Source organism: Amphiura filiformis, chromosome 9 (genome assembly GCF_039555335.1).
Source record: "Amphiura filiformis chromosome 9, Afil_fr2py, whole genome shotgun sequence".
In the NCBI taxonomy this organism is placed as follows: Eukaryota; Metazoa; Echinodermata; class Ophiuroidea; order Amphilepidida; family Amphiuridae; genus Amphiura; species Amphiura filiformis.
In genome coordinates, this window is record NC_092636.1 from 69,132,230 (window position 1) to 69,154,182 (window position 21,953).

General features: G+C 36.1%; 1 protein-coding gene across 4 annotated transcripts in view; it reads right to left on the reverse strand.

The window, feature by feature from the left end:
* The window catches only part of LOC140161388 (inverted formin-2-like), a 78,335-nt gene extending 62,589 nt beyond the window's left edge, over positions 1 to 15,746 (reverse strand). For 3 of the 4 annotated variants that reach the window (XM_072184900.1, XM_072184899.1, XM_072184898.1), the window contains exon 1: positions 13,860 to 15,465. In XM_072184900.1, coding sequence (XP_072041001.1) covers positions 13,860 to 14,529 — 670 coding nt within the window. In that variant the 5' untranslated portion in view covers positions 14,530 to 15,465. Of the gene's footprint in view, positions 1 to 13,859; positions 15,466 to 15,600 lie in introns of those variants that run through there. The other variant, XM_072184901.1, reaches the window with a different exon arrangement.
* Positions 15,747 to 21,953: the final 6,207 nt, after the last annotated feature.

The following is a 21,953-nucleotide window of genomic DNA, read 5'->3' on the forward strand; positions in this document are numbered from 1 at the left end:
GCTACATTGAATAACGTGCATACTGAGCAGTTTGCCCTGCATCGATATTAATATATATACGTATAGATATTTATTTCAATTCAAAATGGCAAACTGTTAACAAATGTCATAAATGCGATCAATTTGTCATTCCTTTTGTATTCAAACATTCTCAATTGGTATAGCCAAGGTAAACGAACGTCACGCTTCATGAGATGCGGCCTAAAAACCATAAAATGTTGATTTTGGACCATTTTGTCATAATGGTAAACTGATGCACTTTGCCATTTCCACTATACAGGTTTACACTTTCCCCGATACCTGACTACTATAAAAGACCAAAACTGGTTACTTTGATTATGTAATGACAGCGTGGCGCAACGGCTTAGACCTTCGACTCATAATCTTTTGACTATTGATTGATGTGAATGGTTCGAGTCCCGTGGTGGTAGATTTTTTCTTTAAGTGTATTTAATTGTTTTTTTCTTTTTTTTTCCTCACCACTAAAGCGTATTTTATTATAAATAATATTCAGAAATGAGTTGTTTCAAATTGTTACATCATAATCTTTCTGATTCGCTCGGATAGGCCTCTACTCAGGAAACGTAAGTTTTACAGAAAACATTTACATGTTAGGTTATATTATAAAGGGTACAGAACGTTTTAATAAAATTCAAAAACATTTCAGAAAACATGCTGCAAACATTGTAATATTTCTTTAAAAATTACATTTGTAGTGTTTTTGACTTAGGAGACAAAAAACGAGATTTGACTCAGCATAATACAGTAGAGAGTCATAATTACTTAAATGTGTGTAATTTAGCAAAGGAGGTGTTTTCAGAGACCATTCCTAAATATTCCAAGTTCTTTATCAACAATTTTATTATGATTCAAAGGAATATTATATACTTCCAAATCGTGTGCAATATGAAGCTCATACAACATTTTGTTTTTAAGTTATGGGACAAAAATGACATTTAGAGCAGTTTAGAGCCATAATTACGAAACGTGTGTAGTTTAGCATAGGGGATGGTTTCAGTGACCACTCCCTAAATAAACCAATTTCTTATTCAACAATTTTATTATGATTCCAAAGCCCAATATCCACTCTCAAATCGTGTGCAATATGAAGCTCATACGACATTCCGCTTTTGAGTTATGACACAAAAAACGAAATTTAGATGAAATATTTTGCATTCGGTAGAGACAATCAACGAAATATGTCTTAGAACGCTTATGCGTGTAAATAACGGAAAACTCTCACCCCTCTCCCCGCTCAATGTTGAGAAATGCCAATGTCTTCAGCGGTTTCCCAATGTGTTCCAACATTGATTGATGGGGAGAGGGAAGGTAAATCATTGTTGAAGATGTCATGCTTGTTTCCAGGCAAAATATACGTCATTTCCATAATCATATGAAATTCTGCACGGGATTTCGACAGAGTGAGCCAAGCGTTCCAAGGACTTTTTTCGTAGATTGTGGATGTGCTCTGTTCATTGAGGTACTATTTGTCAACATTGATCAATGTTGCACCAGATAGCAAATCAGTACAGAAAACTGAAAAGGAAGAACTGCATTGTGGGAAGTATAAGATATCTTCTCTGGGAAGTAGCGGACACTTACACTATGGACAACAATGACCTCATCCCAATGACATAGTTCTCTAACCTCAATTAAACAGTCATAGTGCAAATTTTGACCTCAAGTTGCAGAGCATGAGTTTTCATACCCAAATTTTCAGAGATCATTCAATGAATGTACAAATGTATTGAGGTTAAAGAACTGTGCTCCTGATAGATGAGCATGTTATATCCTAGTGATGTGATCTCACACAACCACTATGCTATTTCATTTCAAAACACATCAAGTTTCTCTTGTCATAGCAATTTAATGGTGAAAGGTTCAAACAATTCAGAACATGAACTTCAGGAACAAAGTCATGGCCGATATATCACACCAAAATGTGTTTTTGCCAACAACCTACATGACACCTATAAATAGAAAACTAATTTCCTTCTATAGGTTTCATTATATAGGCCTTTGTGTTATGCTTCCATAAATATGTTAGCAACATTAATTCATATTAAACTGTGGATTGAGAGGATACGTGTATGCATGTATATAAATATGAATTTTAGTTCTCTCATACAGTGTAGTCTTTTAAAAGTCTCATAAAAACTGTGATTTGGGTATCAGTGTTTTGTTTAGATGTTTGAACAAAAACAGGCCTGTGACCAGGATTTATTAGCTTTTATTTGGGGGCTGATTTTGAAAAAGTGGACTTTTTTTCAAAATTTGGACCTTTTTGGACTAGGGGCAGAACTTTTTTTCAAAAGTTTGACCTTTTTTGACCATAAAGGCCTAAAAAAACCCTATTTTTCTCGCTACTCTCGCAAATGGGACTTTTTGGGTCAAAAAAGGGGGCGTCCCCCAGCCTCCATGGTTACGGGCCTGAACAAAAACATGGTAAAAAGTGGTAACCACCACCAGATGTATGTACTATCCTATAGGTAATATCAAAACCACTGGAGCAATACAACTCCATTCAAGTTTCATAGTGTACACATGCAAGAAATTTTATCCCTAAACAGGAGATAATAGGACTGTATCTGAAAGGTACCTTATCTAAACAGTACCACCTTCACACGATTTTGATAAAATACACACCTTATTTAATTTTTTTTTATCATTTTCTAATATTAATATAAAGCTGTGGGTCATGGTCCTGTTTCAAATCAGTATTTACACAAACTTTAACCCTAACACTGACCCATTTTTTTTTTGGTATCGGAAGTCAGAGAAGATCCGAATTTTTCAAGAAGAAGAAGAATTTTGACTTGGCACCCCGGATTCGAACCTTTGACCCCTCGCATGCCAAGCGTTAACGATCGCGACCGGTAGCTGCTCGGGTTATTGCTGCCCGCCAGCAATTCCGTGAGCATATCACACTTCGGGTGATTGCGCCATCGCAGACCCTGGGATGCATGCATGTTATGAATTTGTCATCGTGGTATTTTGTGGTTTTTACTGGTGTTAGGGTTAAGGGCTGGGGTATGAGCGTTTGGACAGTATTTATTTTGGGACATCAGAGCACATCAGACATATCGAATTGCATTCTGAATACGAAGAATGTCATTCTGATATCAAATAATTTTGATTTTTGAAATTCGCAATTTAATACACATTTTATGGCAAATCATTAAAATTGATATTTTGATATTTAACAGTACTTGAAGTAAACTTTATAAATCTGATGATTTATACTTAAAGTGTATGTAGGTGGGATGAAAAGCCGACGATCAATTGAAAATTTTGACCTTTAGATTATTGAAGATATGGATTTTTTCCCAAAACACCAAAAAAAATTAGGTCTTTTTGGGAAAAAATCCATATCTTCAATATGAAAGGTCAAAATTTTCAATTGACCGTCGGCTTTTCCTCCCTGCTACATACACTTTAAGAATATATCATTAGATTTATATAATTTACTTTGAGGACTGTTATATATCAAAAATTTGAAAAATATCAAATTTTTATAATTTGTCATAAAATTTGTATTATATTGTGATTTTCAAAAATGAAAATTATTTGATATCAGAAAGACATGCTTCAGATTCAGAATGCAATTCGATAGGTCCGAGGTGCTCTCATGTCCCACAAAAATACTGTCGAAACGCAATAAACGCCATTTTAGATCCCTTAAAGGACACTCTAATCTGGAAAAATACATCTTTTCTAACCCTAACACTGACCCATGCTTTTTGGTATCGGAAGTCAGAGAAGATCCGAATTTTTCAAGAAGAAGAAGAATTTTTGACTTGGTACCCCCGGGATTCGAACCTTTGACCCTCGCATGCCAAGCGAACGATCGCGACCGGTAGCTGCTCGGGTTATTGCTGCCCGCCAGCAATTCCGTGAGCATATCACACTTCGGGTGATTGCGTCATCGCAGACCCTGGGATGCATGCATGTTATGAATTTGTCATCGTGGTATTTTGTGGTTTTTACTGGTGTTAGGGTTAAAGAACACACTCGCATTTTCTGGTCACACATGTGTACACTATGAAACTTGAGTGCCCCTAAGGTCACAAAATGTTCCTCCCTTTATTTCAGTTCCAGAAAACAAGCCTTGTCATAAAAGCAGGCGTAATATGTTGGCAACATATTGAACCACATGAGGAGTAACATTATTCTAAAAAGGGTCAAACAAATGTGAGCTTTTATTTTAGTTCCTAACAGGAAATAATGCTGCAAATACCAGTGTGGTTTTGGTATTAGGGATATCATGTACAATCATTGTTTGGATCAAGTGGTTGTTCAATAGACACCATGGGACATTTCAGATCAGAAAATTTGATTTATTCAGATGCAATTTAAAGGAAAGAAAAATGTTTTCTTTAAATACAGGGCTACCCATCAAACTTTTTCCCCATGACCCAAATTTCATAAGAAAAATATTGTGGCTCCCAGAATGACCTAACCGGGACAAATGCACGCATAGCGCGCGAAAAATTATAATGCAGCATTTTGAGAAATCAAAATAAATATGTATGTAATGGCAAAGTGATACAAACAAATAGCTAAAACATTATTATTTCAAAGATTTATTGAGCGCATTTCCACAAAGACCAATGAGCTTTACAAATTACAGAATATAAACACATACAAAGTACATACAAGAGACATAATACATATCAAAAGCCTTCTATAAAAAGGAAACATTTCAAACTTCAACAACACAATCCAAACAAATCAGGAAACTTTTAAAACCCAAATCAATAAAAAATATATATCTGCATGGAAATTCAAAGATTAAATAATTACATAAAAATCACATAGATATATGATAAAAACCAACATACATTTTTCAAAGTTTTCATAGTAAAAAATTTCAAGAAAAAACTCACGTTTTCCATACAGTTTCGGCAATCCTGTCTGTTGCCTTTCTCAATGGTATATGCCTATTGATCCTTTGTTGGATGGTATGACATCATCGGAAGATGATGACACCCTCAAGATCGGTCATAGACGTGACTCAGTTGGAAGGCCCCCTTGTCGTCGTTCATTAGGCTCTCTTTCATGCTTGGTTGTGATTGCCTCCGGATCCAGATAGACTCCCTTATCCATCTGGTGTTTCTCGTGTCATCCGTAGCTAGAATTTTTGGATTGTCCCAGTTAATAAGATGGTTTTCTTTACTGGCGTGTTCATCCATCCAACAAAGGATCAATTGGCATACTATTGAGAAAGGCAACAGACTGGATTGCCGAAACTGTATGGAAAACGTGAGTTTTTTCTTGGAATTTTTTACTATGAAAACTTTGAAATCTGATTACTGTATTCCTGATGAATCTCTTCAATAACATACATTTTGTACATAAAAGCAGCCAAAGTGAAAAAACAAATACTTTAGTAACTAGGGCTTAAACCATTGGGAAAAGTAAAGTTTTTAAAATACTTTTTAAAACATTGCACACTCTCAGCATGTATGTGCACAGGCAAGTCTCAACTTTCCTGGTCTGGGCCCTAAAACAGAAATGGGCTTGTCCCCAATGGATTGTTTTGTTGGGGTATGGCAAGATGAGTATGATCTGAGCCCGGAGTTGTATACAGAACTTTAAGACAAGTTATGTAAGATCCCGTGCAAGATCCATTACAGATCAACAGATACAATGTATGTACCAGGAATTTGGCATTCAAAGGGCAAAGCCCATTTTGATATCATAAAAGTAATAAAACAATGATAAGAAAATATAGTAAAAAGTTTATCAGTTGAAAGTTTAAACAGTAGTGAAGAAGTGTTTACTTTAAACTGCATAAAAGCTCACATAGATGTTTACGGCTGTGCAATAATCATGTGTAAATATGGATTTTTTTTTAAAATATAAGAGTTGTGCGGTTCAAATTACAAACAGGCGAATTATTTTATGCGAATTTTACAGCAAATATGCGAAAATTTGAATATGAAAAAAAAACCTATTTTTTAAGATTGAAGGGTACTGTCAGAAAAGGTTTTTTAGGCCTGCATTTTCTACATTTTTTTGGCGCAGCTCTCCCTTTTAAAGGGATTTTATTTCCATCACACTGTTGTTGTACCAAGTACCACTGACCGCATTTCTTGACCATACTCTGAATAAACAGTGCTATGAACAGAAGGACTGAAATATCTACTACCTCCATGCCCAGGCTTATGCAATTCAATCCAAGATACACCAAGCAGGCATACCTGTGAGGTGGACAATCTTTTGTGTCATCTAGTTATCAAAATAAATAGGTTGTGTAAACTGAACTTGATAGCATACAATACTTCACTTTTATAAAAGCTTCCTTTACTGTGCAGCACACACAAAAATTAGTAGTTCAGGTCTGTAAAATTGGTCGAAGTATGGACTTTAACTGGAAATTATTATAGATATGGGGTCCCTATTTTCCAAAATCCTTGCATATTGTATGTATGTGTCCCTTTATTTTCGGCAAAATCATCCTAAGGTTTAGGGGTTCGTTCACTGGCGTTACGCACATCATGCTGCATGTCACCAATTGAAAAAAACACCCCTACGATAGTGACCAGGTTGAAACTGAAACTGAAATCCAGTTGTTGACATTGGTCTTAAATTGTACCTCCAGGTAGTCAGGTACATAGCCTATTCATTTGGACCACATACAAATAAGCAACACCAAGTAAATATTTGAAGCTGAGATTATGAAAATAAACTTTATTTCATCAAGTTATCTAGATGTTATTTGATTTAGATAGGAAACTAATAGGAAGGTTTGCATGTCACTATTTGGCAAATGTTTAGCCTCAAGTCACCTAAGCATTTTCCAAGTATGTTGAAGAAATTTACTTTTCAGGGCCGGGGACAAAATTTGTGTGTTGTTTTTTTGCCATCTTTGTTAGTAAAATGTTTTGTTTCTCCAAATTCAGTGGCTCTGGAACCAGGGAGGTCATATAATTTTGGTGGCTATGGAAATTGAAGTACCATAGGGCCCTCCAATAATTTAACATCTTCTGAAGCCTCTGAATTTTGAATATACTTTTATACAGAGTTGGGTGGGGCAACATTTTTCCATCTCACTTGTAGGCCAAGATAATTGTCACTGTTTGCAAATGATTGCCCTCTAAGTCATCTAAACATTCTTCAAGTGTGTTTGACTTGATTTGACAAGTTGCTCCCATTAGACAGGTCATAAAAAGAAAGGGTGCAAGTTCACAATTCAAAAGGTCATTATTAATACTACAGGGTGTCTCCATTTTATAGTGGTATAACATTTACTTGCCTTTTCTCTCTCCCTCTCTAAAAAAAATGTAGATATTTATATAGCGCTTAAATGCCGTAAACAGCCTCAAAGCGCTTTACATTTATTCCGCCGTCATTAGAATATGTCGGAACCACGATTGTAGCCTACAAGTGGTGCAGGGTCCATTAGTACAACGACTGTGACAGCTTCCCATTGCACCTGGGTGGGGTGAGGCAAGCAAGACAACACGGTGGTGGGACGGGCAGCCACTGTGCCCTCCCTGATGCCCTCCCCTCCATCCATCCCTCCATAGATCAAGGAATATTGATGGTCATGTGATGATGTTAAACTTCAGAAATACGATACCATGGAAACTGTCATATGAATGGATCATATAATTCTGGAACACCCTGTAATTTGTGCGTGTTGAAAATGGCTATACCCAGGAGTGTACCTATAGGATTTTTTTTTAAATACATGTAGAACAGTATACATTAATGTATCTTTTCTTGAAGGAGTGCAGAATACAGCAGGGCAGCTACACATGAATAGCAGATAGGATCTTTTTGTACTATTACTAAAGAAGTCATACTTTCAGACAAAACAATAAAATTGATATTCAAGACAAATATAACTCACTGGGCTTTTTTTATGATCACTTCTGTGTTATTATATGTCTGGCAATTCTACTTCCCAGGAAGTGAAGGGGGAGGGTTCTTCCTGGTTGAAGGTGTACAGGGTTGTGCCATGGTTTTGGGGTATCTTTTCAACGATTTTGGCATATCTATGGGTGGCTTGGAGACCGATGTGCCTTATTTGGGTAAAAGTGCTAAATGTAAAAGCACCCAATTTAAGTAAATTTGGGTGCATTTTGAACAAAAATTAGTATTCTGATGGGATGCACAACAGCAAAAAGTCATTATAAAAGTCAGCATCTGAAAGTCTGTGTGGCACATCCCAGTACAACATTTTTCAATGACAACCCCCTCTGATCAAAGGTTGATTGCACCTTGGTAGTGTAAATCCAGGGCAACTGAAATTGTCTCTTTTCGGCCTATGGTGGATCAGATCATGTTACAAACTGCAGGCAGGATCATCTCCAAACTGAATATGTAGGCTATAATTAGTCTTAAGTTACTCATTGAACTCTCTCTAACTGTGCAATAATTATGAGCGCTGGGGAGGGTACAATTAGGGGGGAGAATTTTTTGTCAAGTAGGAAGTGAGGGTGGGCAAGCCATTTTTGGCAAGCCAGAAGGAGGGGTGCAGGCAATTTTTAGAACACATTCATTATTTTGTTCATGGGGAACATAAAAATGCTCTAAAAAACTTTGGAAAACAGTACAGAAACACTTAAATATGCAAATTTCCCTGCTCGCTGTACATGTACTTGTAATTGTATATAGGCCTTAAGACCTTAAGGTTTGCAAATTGGGATTAAAAAAATGGCATGTGCAAAGGGGGGTGGCAAAGATTTTTTGGAAGACCAAGAGGGGAGGCAAGCAATTTCTGGCAAGCCAAGATAATTATTGCATAGCCCCTTACAAAATAGCGCTCAAAATGATCAAATAATGAATATGTATTGCTACTCTGCTCTCTCAATGGTGTTACAATATATAGGCCAGGTTGCACACCAGGTAGGACCCTGCACATTCAAATTGAGTTTGCATTAAACATGGTTAACAGACACTTGAAACCATTTTCAAGCTTTCAATATAATGAAATGATGAAACTGACACTCCATGTATCAACCAACATGTAGCACTGTGCTGATGTGATGTACCCTCCCATGGCACTAAACAACTGCACTCTACTCACCACTTGGTACTGACCACCCCCTCCTCCATGCCCGCCCCCATTATCTTTTGATTAACTGCTGGACTTGTGAAACATTTATGTGAAAGGCTCTAAGCCTATGTAGGTTTGGGTGTCAAAGTCAATTTTGCTTCCAAAATGACTGTACATTTATATCCCTTTAAAATAGCTTAAAATCAATTTCCAAATTTTCTGTCCCAATTTCAGCCAAAAATGTTTTTAATGGAAAAGCTACTCTACATGTACATGTATTGTAGCCCCACCCCCTTAAAGAGTTACTTTTCATTATTTCTTGTGTTGTGTGTTAAATCTTTATATGTACAGATTTGCAGAATAAACATTTCCTGATAACCTAGATTACTAGAGAGTCTGCCTGCCAGCAGACACATCCAGGGAAACAATCTCGGATTACCTCATTAGCTGGCATTCAATTCCTTTGATTCAGAGATAGTTGATTAATTAGGATGCAAGTATTTCATCTTACTTAGACTTGTCACTACCCTACCATCTGTTGTCATATCCTATGCCTGCCCAAAAACATCTTCACCACTTTTAAAGGTTTACTGTATCCTAGAGAATGCTATAACTATTAAATTATGAAAATGTTCAAAACATTTGTGAAAAGGATATATATGTGACCCCTCCGCACAACTGAGCCCGGATGTCGCCAGTGCCACTATTGAGATATGCTCCATCGAACTTAACAATAAACAATAGGAAACAAAGGATTTATTGACTGTTTTATTGATTTTTCACTACTCAAATGTCAAGTACTATAGTCATGATATACATCATTTTAAAGCTAATTTCAAGCAGAATATTTTGGTTGAATATCTCCAAAATGATGATTGGAGACATCCGGGCTCAGTTGTGCTGAGGGGTCACATATAGGCCTACTTGATTGAATATTTAATATTTATTTCAAACTTGTCTTTTAAAGCTCAATTTCTTAAATCTATGCCCTGGTTTTAAATCTGCATATATGTGCATGTGTTACTGCTTTCCCTCATGGCATGATCTGTGTTATATTCAACTTTATAAACTTAAAGTTGAGTTTTGTTAGTAGGCCTACATGTATGTACATGCAGCTCATATATTGTGATTTGCAAATGATAAAGTATCTAGCAAATGAAATATTTCTCACTTTTGTGTAAAAACAAATTAGTCATCAATGGTCATAGATACATACATGTATATGTATATGCCCACCCATACATGTACATCTATAATACATGTGCATACATTTACAATGTTTTTTTGCAAACAATTATAACATTTGTAAGTCAAAAATATACAATTTAACTTTACTCAGTTTTCGGGACCTGTCCCATGCGTTTCCGTCAACAAGGGCCATCCTTGACATTTAAAATGTGTGTTTTAGCATAAATTAAGCAACCAAAAAGGGTTCTGTCGAACTCAAAGAACAAACAAAGATGTTTTTCACTTGAAAATGTTTCACAAAATGAGATGCAAAAGGGAGTGTTTTCAAAGTTCATGCAAGAGCACCCCTACATCCAATCTATATTATCAAGCACAGTACTGTTGTATCATCTCTCTGATAATATATAAAGAGTAAAACAGTGTAAATAATTTCACAATACATGACACAGCTCCTTTATTATTGTCTGTGAATTTTATCCAAAAGTTTCATGATTTGTTGTTTTTGTAGAAAATTCACTTGTGAAAAGTGGCTAAAATTAATGTTTTTCCTGCTAAAGCGCTGAATTTGCACCTAAACTTTGAGAAATTGCAGTGGACCGTCATTTTCAAGTTAAAAAAACAACCAAAAAGCGCAGTTATTTACATGTATAATGTGCAACGCACAGGCATAAAGCCTACATGTTGATCCACAGCACACCGTCCACTACTGCCCCACATCATTCCATAAACCATTTAACAAAAAAAAAAAAAAATCAAGGATCAATAAATGATACAAGAGGATACAATAACTCATGGAATTTGCAGCTTTGCAGCTAGCTTCAAGAGCGCACACCCTAGACATTCCATAAAAAACCTTGGCATCCAGGATCAGCTCCCTGAGTTTCACACGGTTACTACGAGACAATTAGCAGTAGTTCCTTGTCCATGGCAGGCGCGGATCCAGGCATGGGCACACCGGGCCTGTGCCCCCCCTTTTCGAGGGTCCTATTTTTTTTTTTTTTACAATTTTGTTGAATTTAGAGACCATTTTACAATTTTGTGGGGGGGGGGACGTCCCTCCTCAGACACCCTCCCTGCGTATGCATAAAGAAGTTGCCATTTTCACTTCTGCTTTGGGCACCAGGCTCTTTATGTTTCAAGCGAAAATTTGTCGACGAATGACTTCAAATAATAGTATTAAAATTTTCCACCAAATGGTTTCAATTGGGCCTTCATTTTGCACAATTTTCCAAATTCTCAGAAGGGAACATCCCCCTCTGCGTATCCATAAAGAAGTTGCCATTTTCACTTCTGCTTTGGACACCAGACCCTTTATGTTTAAAGCAATAATTTACATAATTAATAGTGAAAAATTGTCGACGAATGACTTCAATTGGAGCTAATTGGGCCGTCATTTCACAAATTTTTGGCTTTTTCAAATCAAAACTTTACACAGTAATAGTGCCAAAATGGTCCACCAAATGGCTTCAATTAGCAGATTAGGTCTTCATTTTGCAAAAGTTTCTCACTTCTGAGGTGGGCACATCCCACTCAGACACCCCCTGTGTATATGTTTTGGACACCCCGACCCTTTATGTTTAAAGCAATAATTTACACAAAAATAGTGAAAGCTTGTCGACAAATGACTTCAATTGGGCAGTCATTTCGCAAATTTTCAGCTTTTTCAAATTAATATTTTACACTAGGGCTGCTAAGAATACGCAATTATGCGTTATTTGCGCCTGCAATTCGTATTTTGGCTCCAATTATGATTTTGACATTTTTGAAAAAATCTAAAAAAAAAAAAAAATTAAAAAATTTTAATTTTTTTTTTTTTGATTTTAAGATTACCTTAAACTAATATAAATTTTTAACATCATTTAAAAAAAAAAAAATGTTTTAAATGGAAAAAAGATACCAAAAATTACAAGTTTGTATCCAAATGGGACCAATTTGTAACTTGTGTTCACTTCAAAATCTATCTAAGATATAGACTTGTGTACAAAACCAATGCATTTTTATATCTTCAATAGACTATGCAGTGAACACAAGTTACAAATCAGTCCCATTTGGATACAAACATGTAATTTTTTTGTATCTTTTTTCCAATTTTTTAAAAATCAACCACAAATGATTGCAGTACCTCACTCTAGGTCAAGGGACTCTCTAAATCCATAAAATATTTTTAAAAAAAAAACGCATAATTTTTAATTTTTGTAATTTTTTATTTTCTTAATTTTTTTTTTTTTTTTTTAATTTTTTTAATTTTTTTTTAGATGATGGTAGCACTTGATGTTAGGCCCAGGGACTCTCCAAATCCATGAAAAAAAAATTAAAAATCGTGAAAAAAAATTTTTATTTTTTTTTTTTTTTTTTAGATTTTTCGTTTTTTGCGGGTATTCGCGTTTTTTTGTGTTTTTTGGAAAATCGGGGTGTGTTTTTTGTCCTCCAAAATCGCGTATTCTTAGTAGGCCTATTTTACACAATAATAGTGCCAAAATGGTCCACCAAATAGCTTCAATTAGGTCTCCATTTTGCAAAAGTTCCTCGCTTCTGAGGGGGGCACATCCACCCTCAGACACCCCCCTGCGTCGCGCAAGCGCGCCGTACGCCACTGCCGCGCCGATGATTCTAAGTTGTGCCCCCCCTTTTCAAAAATCCTGGATCTGCCACTGGTCCATGGGAATTTCAAGCTAACTCAATTTTTCCACCGAGAGCGTACTAGGCACCGCCAGGCTCCTGGGTTTGAACTCGCAACCTTTCGCAGGAAAGTTACAGGACAATGGTTCAAAGCTGCCAAATTGAGTGCAGTAACCCTGATGCATCATGGGATTGCATACATGCATACCCAAGTTTTAGGCTAGATCTATAGGCCTACATGTACACTATTTCCAGTGGTGGTGTCAGGAATTTTTTTTTTTTGTTTTGGGGGGTGGATTAGGGGGAAAAGTGAATTTCAGGGGGGGCAAAACCAACAAATTTTGCACAATTGTTGCAAGAAGATGAATTTTTTGTAATTTGGGGTTTTTACTGGGGGAAACTGGGGGAAGTAGTTCTGACTGGAGGCATTTGCCCATGCCCCCACCACTTGGGCTGTGCAGCCACCAACTATTTCAGGAAACGAATTTCTTATTCTATTTTCTTCAGTCTCATCTTCCCCTTTCTTTCTATGGAAAAGTCATCAATCAATATAAATGTAAATATAATTCCCAATATAATTGATTGAAATAAACTGTCCTAATGTAATCGGAATACACCAACAATGGCCAGTACACCTGCCTTGGACAAATATCAGACATAATAAAATACAACAAAACAAGCTGATGACTAGACTATGAAGAGACTATGAATCTTGAGACAAACAGCGCATGGCAATTAAAGGGATATTATACATTCCACAACTGTTTGGAGTACATGCACCTTTATTTTTGTGCAGGTATTATTATCACTTAATGGACTCACTGACTCCACACTATGCAGTTACATACATGTATGTAGCTAGGATGAGATTAATAATATGGCTTTAAAAAGCCATATTACAAAATGTATAACATTTCCATAAGAAAAATAATTGTACTGCTTCACAGGCAGATCTACAATGTACAATGTAGTGGTATGAACCCTTAAAACTTTTGGAATTCAAATGTAATTATACAATGTATAATATTTATTTCATATCACTCACCTCCAGCTAGTTTCCTGGTGAAGTCATCATGATCAACGATAAAATCCAATCCTGCTTTAGAGTTCATAACAGCCTTGATACATCCAACGATCTCCAACTGCAAGTATGCATCGGTAAAACTCAGCGACCTATCCGAGAATCGTTGCAATACTTCAAATAAAACATCCAGCCCGTCTAGCCCCAGAAACTTATCCATCCACTCCGCATCCTGGTTGGCTGTTCGAATCCTCTTCTTAAGCCCTGCATAGTTATGAACCGTCGGAATTTGCAACCACTGGATGCACAATTCCGGATCGGCATTTTCCAAATTACCAGAATCAGTTTCATCTTTGCCTACCACTCCTTTTCTATTCGGACTTGGACTGCCTCGTCTTACAGCATTTTTGGCTACTTGTGTCCACCGCTGCATCTTCTTACCACCAAAAAGGGATCCTGAAGATCCCTTGTCACTGCTGGTGCTACCACTGCCACCTTTTGGACTTGACTTCTTGCTGCCGCTCTTTACAAGTTTGTTAGATGAGCTTCGTTTTGACAATTTTTTACTCAATTTAAACACAGATGGTGTCGTCTGCTGCTCAGGAGGTTCTGTAACAGAATCAGATTGTATTTGAGAAGAGTTATCAGTTTCCATGGTAACCTTTACAGCAGTACTCCACTTTGAGGATGCCATATTGATTACCAATATATCAAATTTTACGAATGTACACAAAAACTTGAACTGGAGCAAGTTGACTACAATAATAGTGACTTTATTTAGGTAAAATCAATACATTATGTGTGTACATGAAGCCCAGTACTTGTATAGTTCACCGAGTTTCCCAATTCAACACTGGAAATCTATATAATCACAATATAGTGCATTCCTCGATTTACTTTAAGCTTATACTGTGATCCAAATCAGCAAGCAGTACAGAAACCCAGGGTATCAATGTGTCATGTCAGTGTTGATCTCTGATTCCACATTCAATGCATCTGAAAAGTTGTTGAAATGTTTCCTTTTATATACCACCCATAACATGCAGGCCTGTGTCGAGGCTAAAGTCATCCAAGAAGTATGTTATTTCCCGTTTGGATGGATGGGTGTAGAATTATACACCATATAGTACAGTAACCCTTCTGAATCGGTGTAACAATTGATGTCAGCAACAGAAGTTAATCAACTTGACAAATTGACCGAGTTTTCCAAAAAAACAAGTTTGATAATCCATAAAGAATCCCCAATTTAAGACAATCCCTGTTGAAACCATGCAGGAAGACAACAATGTCTGAATCGGCTCAATCAGGGTCTGAATACTACACCAGTAATTCACAGGAATGCAATCCCAGTGTACTTTGATATGGTAATTTAAAATACCAGGGACTTTTGGTATGGTATACTAGTATAAAGTTCATATAATATTTTCACATCGTAAAAACTCAGTATCCAGTTTTCTAATTATGTCAACTGTTTTGTTTTGACACTGATGAGAAAAGTTGGATAATACAAAGTTTCTGTACTCGGTCAAAGTACCTGTTTGCCGATTTAAACCAACAATATAATCTTATTAAAATTATTAAGCAACAAAATTTACTCTTTGTCAAAATCATTCAAGCTTGTGACACAAAGTTTAATCCAAATGAACCTTTTTATTAAGGACACGCTGTCTGTCCTACAGTTCAATGCATCAATGTAACAGAAATTCTATACTATTAATATTCATTTGAAAATTAATTTACATTATCTTATATAAAATTGCCATACCTTGTCAGTCTAGACACTGCATGCTTGTTGGATCCAATTATTCCACAAGTTTTCTTCCATCCTTGTTAAATTCTATGCTCTATAAATACCAAATAAATTTACATGGTATATACTCAAGAGCTCCTTCAGTCACCTCACATCAAGTAGTGATTATAAATAACACACATTGAAACCACTTGAAACACCTGAATGGGAAAAAGTACAATAAGATTGATTCATTATATGGTAGGGGTGAGGGTTTAATGTACGGATGTAAACAAACCATGTAAATCTAGAGAAGATAACCACATGGAACAAAGTTGAGAGCCCTCTCCCTCCCACTCAGGGATGTGTTCATTTCATAGAGATGGCTCAGTACTAGTATCTTTTTCTTCCATCATTTTCTATTATTTGTTGGGGTGATGGTTTAATCACTTTGGTTTAATGGAAGGATGTAAACAAGCCATGAAACCCACATAGGGCAAAGTCTAGAGCCCTATTTCTCCCACTCAGCATGGAAGTAGTAAATAGAGATGGTTTCTATCTTGTTTCTTTGATAACTATTATCTATTATTTGTACATGGGTAGATAAGTGGTGAGATAACATGATGGATCAATAACACAAAGTAAATAACTATAATATTCATATCGCTTCCCATCAGATAAAATATTACTACTGATCATACTTCCATGGTCATGGTCTGTCACTACAACTTTGTGCAATTTATTTAAAGCAATAATGTACAATTCCCATCAAATTTTTAAGTTTGATATTCTTTACTCAACTGCTGAAATAATATTAGATTTTAGATTTATTTATTTGAACATACGCTTTCATAACAGCGGCACACGCATGTAAGACAGCGGTGCGTTCATAAAACATTCATTTGTACAAAAGAAATGGTAAAATTACAATTTCTTAGTAATTCGAGAATTGTCAAGTTTAAACTGACTTTCAGCACCAAAATTCACTAACCATGAATTTTCGATGTGTGACACACATTCTCATCAGATGAAGTCCTAAGATGTTGTGATGGACTTGCCCTTTTGTTGACCACTATTTTTGATATTTAACAGTCCTCGAAGTAAAATTTATAAATCTAATGATAATTTATAATAAAAATTTAGTTTTTTTTGGGGAAAAAAATGTGTATCTTCAATACAAAAGGTCAAAATTTTCAATTGATAAAACTCAGCTACATACACTTTAAGTATCAGTAGATTATAAATTTTACTTCGAGGACTGTAAATTATGAAAATATAAAAAAAGACCAATTTTAATAGTTTGCCATAAAATGCATGTTTTATAAAGCCAATTTCAAAAAATCTAATTTACTTGATAGCAGGAGGATATTCCTCGCATTCAGAATGCAATTCGATATGTCTGATGAGCTTTCAGGCCCCACAAAAAATACTGTGCAAAGGTGTGTGACTGAGCCCTTAAAATTAAGATTTAATTTAAATCTGGTCAACCAGACATACCTATTTTTGATGGACGATCCGACGTTGCGACTGAAACCTTCGGTCTTCCGCTGGGTTGTGATGCAAGTGGTCATTATGTTTTTAAACAATGAAAACATTAAGGGTACTTGCCCATCAGTTTCATTCAGGGGCGTGTTCGAAAAACGGCACAGCGCATTAGTAAAAAGAATAAAAATACTAAAATTTTCACCGGGTTCGAACCACTGCCAATTGCACTATTAATGCTAAAGATGCCTACTGTGCCACGGTGACTGTGGTTAACATTAGGCGATTTTCAAAGATATACATATCAACACGTTTCTAGTGTATTGAATATCAGATTTTGGTAGGAATACGGTCATAGAAAGACATATGACTCTACTTGTCTGTTTGTTTTTCATTTAATACAAATTAATTTTGATGAATTGAACTGGTACGACTCTTAGGACTCTGATAAACGACGATTAATTTAGTAATAATAAAATGAAAACGCTGGGTCATTCACGACATCATTTGTAATTCATGTCCAGCCCTCGCCGAGACCACACCCCTCCCCCCAGCCTGTGCTCTTCCGCTGTCGATACTCAATGATCCAGACAATAGCGTTTGAATATACCGCCCTTTAATGTATGCATCTGCTTGACACATCTTGTCACTTGCGGGAAGATATACTATAGGCCTACCCTAATAGCTTACAATAGATACCCCACCGTAAATAGCTCTCTGCATTACCTCGCTGTCCCAGTATATACGCATAGTGTACGCACTTTTGAACCATATTTTGTTCAAAAATGATAGGAAGGGGCTGTTTTCAGCTAAAATGTTGGTTATCAGCAGATGCTTAATGATACCGGGAAGTGTTGCAGAAAGGTAAGCGTACTCTTTATTTATTCAAAATATCACATATCAATGAATTTAAATTAGAAATCCAAAAAGGAAATGTCAGGTCAAAATTCTCACCTTAGAATTATTGTGAAATAAAATCAAACCAAATTTAGGCTCCGCAAACAACGTCCAATTATTCCCATTGGTGTTTGCTACACGTGAATATAATAAATTATGATTTGGGGCTAATTTAAGAAGAGTTAATGCCTCGAGTTTCAAAATACACGAGTGATGTTTTTTGATCAAAAACATCGACAATTCAAGACTCTGTAAAAACAAATCAAGAATTATCTGGGATAATTGCAACTAAGTATAATGAAAGTTATGATCTAAGCTACCAGGTGCATCATTAATTTCTTGACTATGATATTTAGTTGTGGGAAAAGATTACTTTAATGTTTTGGCGGGATTATTTCCCGCCAAAAATTTCAACCAAAAAGAGCATGTAGCCTTAAGTTGTAAATGAAATAACATTGTGATAATTATGTTAGTGCAAGTCTTGTATTGTACATGCCATAAGGAAGAGTTAGGCTTCTTTTTGAAATAAGTCCATGGTAAAATGATAATTTCCCTAAGAGTTTCTAGTCCAGTACATACCAGGGTTTAATATGCACCTCCCCCAAGATTCTACCAAACCAGCTTTTTTAGCTTCCTTTTATGGTCCTATAACACATTCAAGATAAATTCCCTGCATTTTGGCCATATTCAAGTTTAAAGATCAACACAGTGGTCAAATTCCAAAGTTGCTGAAATCTGGTTAACAAGCAATTCCTCTCATTGCAAGGATTACGAAAAAGTATAGTTTGACCTACCTGCGACATACCGTTCTTGAGTTATAAGCAAACAGATCAAATCTTGGGGATGGTCAGTTTTTTTTGCCCAAATGTGGTATTATTTTGGTACTAAAAAGCCCATGCAGTTCTGCCTCAGCCCCGATGTTGTTTTCAATCCTGGTTATGTGGGTACATGATGTCATGTCCATGACGGAGGCTAGATACAGGGAGTTTAAACTGCCTCAAAATATTACACCCATTCAGTCAAGCTCTTCCTGGTCCTGGTACTTGTGGCTATTCAAATCAAGGATGTGTGTGGGAAATATTAAGACAACTTTGAAACACTTAACTTCCACATGATACATGATACAAATATGATGCCGATGATAGATTTTAGGATAACAACTATATCATGGCTTCAAAGCCATAACGGGCAAAATTGTATATTAATAATTAAAGGAGTATTTTGTGACTCTAGCATCCTCTAGATATCCACAGGGATGAGGCTGTGGTGGATCACAAAATGCCCCTTTAACATATTTTTACCCTTTTAATATCTTTTCCTGTCATAATTTCAATGTAGGCTCTCAGGATTTATTTTTATAGATTAAAGTTAAGTCCAAATATTGCTAGTGCAAGCCTTCTGTCATATGAAATGAAGGCATGCCTTTAGCCAATCTTTGTGAAACTGGTCCATAGAGGCCTGTGTACTAGGCATTATATGGAGAATAGGAGTACATATTTCGGATATTTCAGAGATCAGATTTCAATCCTAATCGTATTACAATTAAGGGTTTTCCGTCGTAATTAAACCTATCGACCAAATTTTTTTGAATTGACATATTTTGTACATTAATATGTGTAGATAATAAATCAGGAAAAAAAACAGGGGGTTTTGAGCTACAGTCAGTTTAAAAGAGGTGTACATTTCGAAATATCTCTGTAGACTTCAATGGCAAAATCAGCAATTACCCAAAATAGACCATCTTTAGCGTTGTAGAAAAGAATTGTATCGACAAAATTTGTTAAAATTTTTTATATGTTATTAAAAAGTAAAAGCTATGTAAAATCGCGCAAAAAAATTTGGGGGTACCGGACCTTGTTTTCGTGCAAATTGACCAAAATAGGGCAAAAATGCATTTTTTCTGCGACATTGTGCGTAGTAAATTGCACACATGCATATTTTGATGCATTAGGCCTAAATTAGGCCTAAAATTTGTTTAATTGGCACTATAATAATAATACAATTTTGCCATATTGAAGCTAAACTGGTGAAATATGGTACAGAAAGTGAATAAATTCGTGCGAAGGGCGCAAAAATTGGCACTTTTTAGGTTAAAATGGCAAAATATAATGTAAATTTGGTCAGAAACACAAAAAAGTCTTTAATGTCGGGGCGGTCACCATCCCGCAAGAGGGGGGCAAGACTTTTCACAGGGGGCAGCTGCCCCCCAGGCTACAAAAATCCAATTAAATAATAAAAAGGCTTTTATCAAATGTAATTTACAGCTTTAAAAGTAAAAAATAAATAACTACCTACCCTAAATTTGTATGGCCCAAATCTAATCAAAATTGGACTTCTGGTTTCGAAGCTATGAGTGATTGTCCAATTTTAGAAACAAAGTAAAACATAAGAATCTATCACTTTCCACCTGATCAATAACTCAAATCAAAGCAACATTAGTCTTATTCCTCTTGGCCGTGTCACCATAAAATGGTTCATTTTGCCGAACAACAGCCGTGTTAAAACATGAGGCAAGTCAAGTACAGGTTGTGATAAGGTTGAGATAGTGCCCAGTCATGATAAGGTTGTGTCAAGTTCTTAACTTGACTGATTTACCTCTGAAAAAATCAGAGGTAAATTGCTAACTCAACCGGTCCGGTCAGAGAAAAACATTTTTCCAACCCAAAGAAATCTACGCCACTGGTCAGGAGTGGGTATAAAGGCGCACACCACCAATAACAGTGGCTGGGCTGCGAAAGGATGAAAATGGGGATTCATGAAAGCGCAAGTATGTATCTTCAAAGTGCCCTGGCCACTTTGTCCGGGTTTTGATAGAACAGGTCACTTACAATTGATATGAATGAAAAATGTGGTGTGGTCAAGCAAAAGCAGTCTCAAGTTGGACATATTCAATTTTCAGTTTCTTATCATTCTTAGGCCAAAAAAAAAAAGTTGTTTGCTTGCCCTCGTCCGACCGACCGTCTCGGCAGTCCCGACCGTAGAACTTTTTTTTTGAAAAAAGTTTTTTTTTTGTGATTTTCCCAAAAATGGCATGTATTTTTCGTCTGAAAAACCGATGATTTAAAAGAAACGTTGTAAAATACCATATCCTGCATGTTTACATGTCCGGCTGTACCTGACTGTCGGGTCCCGCAATTTCGTATACCACCTCAGCGTCTAAGCTCTAATACAATTAATGCTATCCACCTGCACATTGCGGACGGCGCATAGGGATGAGTTTATTTACAAAATATAACCGTGCATATCGTGCAAGAATGGATACAATATAGCAGATGTTAAAATATGGTAAAAGTAGATAAAATTTGAAAACAGTTGTACCAGATATTCATTTCTTGTTTATAAATATTTAGATTCATGATATTTGTTCAGTATCGACTAGGAAGTAACATTGCACTATTTTTTCAACATGTTTGTTGAGGCTACTTTTATTAAGAGCACAAATCGCTTCGGTATAAATATGATTTCAAACATGGCGGACAAAACACGAGTAGCGCTAGCTGTACAGGTGAAGCAAGGGACCGAACACGCTGATTAATATGATAGTTTTGAAAAGCATAAAACACTACATGTAGGAGAATTGTACACTTCATTAAACGTAGGCCTACATGTAGAAGAGCTAAAATTGTTTAAGGTGCAAATGGCGAGCACAGATGCAGTCGACCATGGCGTGATGTTGCTGCTACGGAAATGCTTGAACCATTCGCCGATTCGGTATTCGCCATGTCTGTTTCTGGGAAACGGAAAAAAAAAAAAAAAAAAAAAAAACTTTTCCCGACCGACCGACCCAATTTTTAAATTCCATTCGAGGGCAAGCAAACAATTTTTTTTTTTTGGCCTTATAGGATTGTAAAACGCATTTGCAAAGCTATATTTTGCAGAAAACTCCAATTAATTTGGACAACCAGTTCAAAAGATATGAGCAGTTAAAGAGTTTCTAAAACAATAGGAAACAAACCGAAATGTTTCCTTTGAATTGTGGGATAGGCTTTTACGACGGGAATTCATAACAA